At 41.7% G+C, this 8,825-nt stretch overlaps 2 protein-coding genes across 3 annotated transcripts; one reads left to right on the top strand and one right to left on the bottom strand.

Annotated features, from left to right (window-relative positions):
* Nucleotides 1–351: 351 nt before the first annotated feature.
* On the top strand, nucleotides 352–8,479 carry LOC309490500 (uncharacterized protein). Of its 2 annotated transcripts, XM_082159714.1 has the most exons (3): nucleotides 352–370; nucleotides 3,678–3,764; nucleotides 3,882–8,479. In XM_082159714.1, exon 3 carries the CDS (start codon nucleotides 4,521–4,523, stop codon nucleotides 5,631–5,633), a length of 1,113 nt encoding a protein of 370 aa, XP_082015840.1. In that variant the 5' UTR covers nucleotides 352–370; nucleotides 3,678–3,764; nucleotides 3,882–4,520; the 3' UTR covers nucleotides 5,634–8,479. The 2 variants fall into 2 exon arrangements, with proteins under 2 accessions (XP_082015840.1, XP_082015839.1); XM_082159713.1 differs by lacking the exon at nucleotides 352–370 and having other exon boundaries at nucleotides 3,673–3,764.
* On the bottom strand, nucleotides 602–3,423 carry LOC309490474 (E3 SUMO-protein ligase ZBED1-like). Its single transcript, XM_082159668.1, has 4 exons — nucleotides 2,856–3,423; nucleotides 2,622–2,761; nucleotides 1,454–2,537; nucleotides 602–1,352 (listed from the first exon to the last, which is right to left on the bottom strand). Exons 1-4 carry the CDS (start codon nucleotides 3,016–3,018, stop codon nucleotides 1,027–1,029), a joined length of 1,713 nt encoding a protein of 570 aa, XP_082015794.1. The 5' UTR covers nucleotides 3,019–3,423; the 3' UTR covers nucleotides 602–1,026.
* Nucleotides 8,480–8,825: the final 346 nt, after the last annotated feature.

Genomic DNA, 8,825 nt, shown 5'->3' with positions numbered 1-8,825 from the left:
GTACAAAATGTTCGTTGTAAGCGAGTTTAAAGAGAAAAATCAAGAATTATAAATCAAATCGATTTGTCAAAACAACAATGCATTCAGACGCGACGCATGATAATAACAGGACAAGACATTACTCACCGTGTTTGTTGAGTGTTTATTACTCACCTGAGCTTTTATGAACTCAAAGGCACGAGCGCGCGAGAGAAAATAAATAAATAAAAATAGCTGAGCGCACGGGTGGCGCGTTGTAACAGTTTTACAGTTACATTTTGTCCCATTAGCTTTCAGGGCGTGTGTTATTTAATCCTGTCACTAGGGGGTGCTCTAGCCAGTGAGATGCCTAGTAGCATAAAAGAGTAAGAGAAGAAGTATGGAGTAGGAAGTAGTGATGGCAAAATGAGGCTTCCTGAACCACTGATACCTCGCAGCCCATTGCTTCAGCCAAAGGTTCATTACTCGAAGCTTCATTCAACATTGCTCACTAGTGACACCTAGCTACTGTACAAAGAAATAGCAGACAAATTAATTCATTCTGAACCAGTGTCACCCCCCCCTCCCCCTCCCCCTCCCCATCCCCATCCCCCTGCCCCTCCCCCTGCCCCTCCCCCTCCTGTTTTATGTATTTATTTTTTATTTTCTTCTCACTGTTAATGTCTGTAACCTTTCATTTGCAATAATAAAAAAACCTGAGCAGACATTTTTGCCTGAGTATAAAATAAAATATGTATTTTTCTCTGTCTGAATTTACTTGTGCAGAGACAACTGTAACACACAGTTCATTAATTATTCATAAATTGTTGGGATAGTGACAGTATGAACAACAAAAGTGAGCTTGTGTTGAGTGCAGTGCTTATGGTGGAGGGAGTGTAATAAAGCTAACTACAACAGAAAAGTGTGGGGTGGGAAATATTAAGAATTGTTTCTGGGTTGTTTAGTGCATTGAACTGTTACTAGTTTTAGTGCAGTGTTGTGCTTATGGGACTGGGGATATAGAGGAGCAAACTGCAACACTGCAGTTTGAGGTGGGTGAAGGAAGAATTACAAATTATTTTTATTGAGGAACAGAATCTTTTCAAGTGTGTTGGGGTTTAGGCGATTCCTCTTCTTGGACAAAACCTCTCCAGCCTTGGAAAAGATCCTTTCACATGGAACAGAGGACGCAGGGGAACATAAAAACGCCAGTGCCAGCTGATATAAATGAGGATACTGATGCTTATGTTGAGCCCAATATACTAGTGGATCCTCAGATCTTGTTAGATTCACTTCTGTTAAATATCGGTCCACTTCTACAGTAGCATCTGCTGTTGCACTTGAGCTCCTTCTACTGTGATCCACCGTGCTATCCAGTAGATGCCAAAGGTCACCTAATAATAAAGGTACAAAGAAAAAATAAATCCATTAAGAATGGTTCACAGTACTAATCATTAATGTGAACATTCACACAACAAAGACATATACTACTTACTGTTGTTTGTAGATTGACCTGCTTCTGAAGAGGCTGGCAGCTGAGCTGGGGGTGTGTTGGTGGAAGCAGATTGGAGACCAGAACTTCTGATTACAGTAGCACATTCAGATTTTAATCTTGATACCGCTTCTTGCAGTTTCCCTTGACTTAAGAATCCCAGCTTTTTGAATCTGGGATCCAATAACGTGGGCATGGTCATCACACTTATTGATTCTAAATTTACTGCTTGTTCCCTGACCCTCCGTACAAGGCTGTCACCCAGCTGCTTTGTTAGATTTGAATTGAGGCCTTCAAGCTTGCTCGTGACAGCGTGATTAAGCATCTTCATCAGAGGTATCACTTTGGAGGCAGACACCCTTTTCTCTCCCGAAAGCTCTACTGTAGCCTGGCGGAAAGGGCCAAGAACATCTAAAGCATCCCGGACTGCCTCATACTCCAGGGCTGTAGGAGGGGTGATGTCAGTCTTTAGAGAGGCCAGGGCTGCCCCCACTGGCTCTCTCAGCTGATAGAGACGTTCCAGCATGTTAAAAGTGCTGTTCCAGCGAGTGTCCACTTCAATGATCATTTTCAGAACTGGTCTCCCCATCTGCTCCTGTACTTGGGCCAGTCTTTCTTTTGCTGTAGTGCTGGTTCGGAAATAGGTCACAAGTTTTCTACATTTGGATCGAATGTCATTGAAGGTGCTGATGTCATCAAAAGATTTCCTCACAATAAGGTTTAGTGCATGTGCAATGCATATCGCATGCCTAACATTCAATGATCTTACACATGCTATCATGTTGGCTGCAGCATCAGTTACCAGGCACTTCACTTTATCCTTTATGCCCCACTCCTCCATGAGCTTGATATGTCCAGCAGCCAAGTTCTCAGCAGTATGGCTGTTAGGGAAATGCTCTACACCTAGTAAAATAGTGCAGAGCTTGTCATTGTCATCTATAAAATGGCAAGTTACTGCTAGGTAGGCATCCATGTTTAGGGATGTCCACATGTCCGAGGTAAGGCTTATAGCCGCAACTTTCTGCAGCTGCTCTCTGGCCTTCTCCTTAGCCTCCTTATATTTATGATCAACCATGACCTTCAAAGCCTGTGGATAAAAATAAATGCAGAAAATAAATACTCTTACTTGTAACTTGTTAAATAATGATGAACCACTTTATTCATCACATACCTTTCGCGTTGGGATAACATAAGTGGGATCCAACACATGCAGGAGCTCCCTAAACCCATCATCATCCACAATGGAAAAGGGTTGGGAGTCCTTGATGACCATGTTCACCAGGGCCTCATTCACCATTTCTTTTTTGGAATCTATAATAAAATAAAATGCAGGTGTATTGTAGGATCCTAAATAATATTATTTAAATGTGGTAAAAAAAAAAAAAAAAAAATTATTATCAATTACTTTGACTCCTGTGTGGATTGGTAGTAGTTTGTGCTTGCTCATGCAGTGCTCGATAATGCCTGAGCATGGAGGAGGTGTTATTGCTGTATGTCAGCTCCTTTAGGCACAGCAAGCATTTCACCTTGAAACATAAATTAATAGACATGAAATATAATACAGCCATATAGTGAGGATTATTTTAATATCAAGACAGATTTTTTTTTTTTTTTAAATAATAATAATACATATACCTTATTCTGACCAACCATTTCAAAAAACTCCCAGACAGGGGAGGTTTTCCTCTTTCTTGCTGGCTCCATTACAAGGAAAAAGGTCACAAAAGCAAACAAATCCAAAAGGGCAATCCAAATCAAAAAGCAGTCCAGTCCAGGTCCAAAAATCCAAAGCAATCCAAATAATCTTATCTAAGTAATATAATACTATAATATAGCTACTATAATTAATAATAACAATATACTATAACTAGTCTAACCTGATATAATGTAATAATATATAGCCCTAACACATATATGACACAATAACGACGATGACACAACTCTCTAACTCTCTAACTCTAACTCTCTGACACTACTACAACTGATTCTACAACTCCTGACAACACCCACAAAGAGGCGCGAGTTTCGAACCCCTTTTATCCGGAAGCGACACTCAGACCGAACCGATGACGTATCCACACAAACCGAGGCCTCGTTTGTCATCAGTCACGTGATTTTCACTTAAACAATACAAGCCTCGAATCGCGGCTTCATCTGGCACGCCCATTTTTGCTCGACACAAGCTCCGACGCCTCGGTTCAAATGTCACATCACTAGTAGGAAGTAGGTGTTAACCACATGGAGAAGCTTTCTCACCAATGCTGTAATGCTTTTTTTCCCTCATTTGAGGAACCTGAGGTTCTTTAACTCAAATGTAAGTTATCTTGTTAGTACTTTATTTGTATATATGATGTTGGGTAATGTTTATGTAAATATGGGACGAGTAAATGTGTTAATAGTGGCACTAAGTTTATCTGTTTGTTTGATGCAGAGGGTTCAACATGCATGCCTGAGCTGGAAGCTGAACTATTGATAGGACCTTGATCAAAAATGGGATTAACTGCCTTCGTTTTGTCCACAACATCTTGTTGCCATCTATGGTTCATTTTATAACTACAGTTCACATTATTGACAGTTACTGGGAAGCTCGGTTGCAGGCAGATGGGGCCTCATCAACAAGGCACTTAAGTACTATTTCCTCTTGCTTCTACGTCACTTAAAGACTGAACCTTGAGTTATCAAAGACACTGCTACAAAAGTCTGAACTGAATTGTTTGATTTTTCCCATGCAACTGCGTAACTATATGTACATTGTAAGTTACTGACTGTATGTTGATTTGTGGTGTAATACACGTGGCTCATTGAAATGAGAAAGTCTCTGGTCCCTTAATTATGTAGCATCAAAAACATTATTTTAATATCAGGTGTTACATAATATATGGCGCCCGAACAGGGACTTAAAGAAAGAAAAAGCAAAACTTGATTGAATCTTGAAGAGAGACAAATTCTGCTTTCAATGGGTCATGCCATATATGTGTTTTTTTGTGACCATATCTTGAGGTGTCATTGCATTGCTATCAACTTGGGTCTTTAAAGCTAAGGTTACTTTTAGTGGTTTGTTAGTTGCAAAATGGCCTTCACACAAAGAGAGGCAGAGGGTGGTGTTCCTTTAAGCCCAGACTATTCTGCAGAAAATTTCACTAGGCATCGTGAGCCTGTCCGAGACCTTATTCATTCTCTTAGTAATTTATATCTGGAAAATGAACAAGAAGATGTAGAGCAAGAAGGGGATTTCGATGATTCTCTGTTACCTCCTCCTCCTGAAAATGAAGAAGATGAAAGTCTATTAACTATGATAATGGCCTCAAGAATGCATAAAGTTGAAAGTAGAGTGGAGGGTTTAGAAGGTTCCTCTGATGTTCATTTTAAAGATATGCAACGCCAGTTGAATGAGCAAAGTAATCGGATGACTGCTATTGAAGGTCAGTTGCAACACATATTAGACCTGCATAAGGACCATCACACAGATATTCAGTGTTTGGAAAACTCACTATCTGCCAAATTTGAGGCTGGATGCGGCCAAGTAAAAGTCACCTTAGAAACTAAAATCCAGGAGTTGGGACAAGTGACTATGGATTGCCTGAAACGGCGAGATGGCCAGCTGAGATCTCTAATTCAGTCTTCTGGGGGAGCCACTTCTACTCCAGGTTTTAACCACACTGTAGAAACCCATAGTTCTTTTCGACCTGTACATTGCCAGACCCCCATCAAACTAGAGTTTCCAAAGTTCGGAAGTTTAGACGGAGAAGATCCCATTACGTATCTGGAGCGATGTGATGAGTATCTGGCTATACAGCCTTTGAATGATGGTGAAATTTTATCCATGCTTCCTTCTGTATTAACATATACAGCTAAAGATTGGTGGCTGGCAGAGAAGAAGAAAGTAAGAACATGGTCACAATTTAAGGCTGCTTTCCTTCAATCCTTTTTATCTGAAGATCATGAAGTTGAGGTGGAGAGAAGAATAAGAGAAAGGAAACAAAGAGTTGATGAAAGCATCAGGACGTTTGCGTACCAGTACAGAGCATTATGTTTGAGGTTGAAGCCAGCTATGACGGAACGTGAGATTCTCCAAGCAGCACTCCGGAATTGCAATCCAAGGATAGCCAGTATTTTGAGAGGTACTGCAACTACTGTGGATGAGCTGGTACGTGTAGGAACGCTCATAGAGAGAGAGATATAGGTGAGGAGAGAGCCTTCTGGAGGCAAAGACATCAAGAAAACACCTCAAAGCCTGCTGAAACCAATAAATTCCCAAGAGGACGACAATCTAATCCACATATTGCTGTCTTTTCAGAGAATGACGGAAAGCCGATAACAACCTTAACATTGCCCATAACTATCAAAGGCCATCAATATCAAGCAATACTGGATACTGGAAGCACTTATTCATTAGTGCAAGAGTCATGTTGGCAACAATTGACATCAAAACATGAAGTCATGCAATCAAGTAGAGGACAGTCGTTTTCCCTTGCTAATGGTTATGTACAGTCAGCCTTAGGAAAGATATCTTGGCAAAGTACAATCCATGGTCATAACTATCCTCTAAGAGCCTATGTGATGAGAGACTGTGACTTGACTTTCTCAGTTGTATTGGGGCTTGAGTTTTTGATGACCTCAGGAATCCTCCTTGATTTTAAAAACTCTACATATACACTGCCTGAAGAAAGCGATACAATCCACACCTTCAACACTTCTTCACCCTCGCCGACAGTTAGTTTGCACCTTGCATTACCTTTAGTGCCAACGACTTCCCCTACGCTTGCCACCATAAAGGAGTTGGTAGATTGAGCCGATGCTTCTAAAGCGCAAAGACGTCAACTAGAAGGTCTAATGCTTGATTGGCCAACAGTATGCACGGATAATTTGGGACAGACTACTTTAATTCGTCACCGGATCCATACCCTCGATGAGGTACCTGTGCGTAAGAAAGCTTACCCTGTTTCCGTCTCCAAGCAAAAGTTTATAGACGAAGAAGTAGTAAATATGCTTAACAAAGGCATTATAAGGCCTTCTGTATCCCCTTGGGCAGCACCAGTAGTCTTAGTGCCAAAGAAGGATGGTAGTACCCGCTTCTGTGTTGACTACCGAGCATTAAATTCCAAGACTCCTCTTGATGGATTCCCAATGCCACAGATTCAAGATATCCTGGAGTCCTTGTATGGAGCGACTGTATTCAGCACGTTGGACCTTAAGTCTGGTTACTGGCAGGTAGGAATGGATGAAGACAGTATAAAAAAAACTGCTTTTGTCACCAAAAACAATCAGTTTGAATTTGTTCGTCTTCCTTTCGGCCTCAAAAACGCTGCTGCAACCTTTCAAAGACTAATGAACAACGTTCTGAGAGAGTATTTAGGGAAGTTCTGTTTTGTTTATCTTGATGACATTGTGATATATTCCAAAAATATTCAAGACCATTTCCAACATCTCAAACAACTCTTTGCCAAACTAGAAGCTTCAGGATTAACACTCAACCTCAAGAAGTGTTCCATGCTGCAAAAAACCATCACATATCTTGGACATGTCGTTTCTGAAGAAGGGGTCCGTACCGAAGCTGCTAAAGTCCAAGCAGTCCGTGATTTTCCGGTACCCAAGAATGTCAAGGAGGTACAAAGGTTTGTGGGTCTTGCAAGTTGGTACCATCGTTTCATTTCTCACTTTTCTGAGCGAGCAGCACCTTTACATGCACTAAAGGCTAAAGACACTGCTTGGGATTGGACCATTGAGTGCCAGAATGCTTTTAATGATCTTAAAAACGCCCTCCAACAAGCACCAGTTTTAATGCCACCTGACTTCACTAAGGACTTTAAAGTACAAACTGATGCTAGTGATATAGGATTAGGAGCTGTGTTGACCCAAGACATTGATGGTTTAGAGCATGTTATCGCCTATGCTTCAAGGCTCGTACAAGGAGCAGAAAAATCGTATTCTACAGCAGAAAAAGAGTGTCTGGCCGTGGTGTGGGCTGTGGAAAAGTGGAGGCAGTACTTGGAGGGAAGGAACTTCGAAGTACTCACAGACCATTCAGCCCTGACTTGGGTATTTAATCAGCCTAAACCATCTTCCCGTTTGACCAGGTGGGCTTTAAAGCTGCAAAGTTTTAACTTTACGGTTAAGTACCGTAAGGGATCATGTAACGTTGTACCTGATGCCCTATCCAGAGGAATACCTGTGCAAGAAGTGGTAGGCCACATTGCCCTGTGCCAACCCACAAAACCAGACCCTAATTTACCAGTCAGTTGGGATGAGATTGGGAAGGCTCAAAAGCTTGATTCTTCTTTACAGTCTTTATGGGAGTCAGCCAAGCAACCCAATACCGATCCAAACCGTATTGCTTACATTGTACAGAATGACTACTTGTTTCGCAGGGTACCTGGCAAGCAACAAGAGAGCACTAGTCAATTAATTATACCTGCATCACTGAGGGAAGAGTTTTTGCAATTTGCTCATTCAAACCCATTGAGCGGACACTTGGGAAGAATGAAAACCTTACGGAGGCTACTTGACAATGTTTATTGGCCTGAGATTCGTAAAGACGTTTGGAGTTTTTGTACCCAATGTAAGACATGTCAAGCCTACAAACCAAGAATCTCTAAGCTATCGGGATTTTTGCAGTCAACCCCAGTAGTAGAGCCTGGCTTTATGCTTGGAGTAGATTTGATGGGTCCTTTCCCAAGAAGCCCACGAGCCAATGAATTCTTATTAGTCTTTGTGGATTATTGCAGCAAGTGGGTGGAACTCTTTGCTCTACGGTCTTCTAAAACTCATCTGATAACCAACATTCTGACAAAAGAAATGTTCACAAGATGGGGAACTCCGGCATACTTAGTTTCTGACCGTGGGCCTCAGTTCACTGCCCAGCTACTCAACGATACCTGCAAAAGATGGGGTGTAGTTCAAAAACTCACTACAGCTTATCATCCCCAGACCAACTTAACTGAGAGGGTCAACAAGACTTTGAAAACGATGATAGCATCTTACGTCCATGACAATCACCGTGACTGGGACAAGTGGATACCAGAATTCCGGTATGCCATTAATTCAGCATGGCAAGAGAGCACGGCTCTCACTCCGGCAGAGATTGCACTAGGACGCAAGTTAAAAGGTCCACTTGAGCGGTTAATTCGTAAGCCGCCTAATCCCGATCATGTAGCCTACAGCACTGTTGAGAGACAGAAAGCTCTTATTGACCAAGTGAGGGAGAAGACTAGTCAAGCCCAAGAGAGGCAAGGCAAATACTACAATAAACGTAGAAAGGTCGAATCCTTTGAAGAAGGAGATCTGGTTTGGATCCTTACTCACCCTCTGTCTCGTGCTGCTGACTATTTTATGGCCAAGTTAGCTCCAAAATGGCAAGGTCCTGCAAAAATTGTGA

Source organism: Leuciscus leuciscus (genome assembly GCF_965113295.1).
Source record: "Leuciscus leuciscus genome assembly, chromosome: 25".
NCBI classification, from domain to species: Eukaryota; Metazoa; Chordata; class Actinopteri; order Cypriniformes; family Leuciscidae; genus Leuciscus; species Leuciscus leuciscus.
This window is presented reverse-complemented; position numbering and strand designations above follow the sequence as displayed.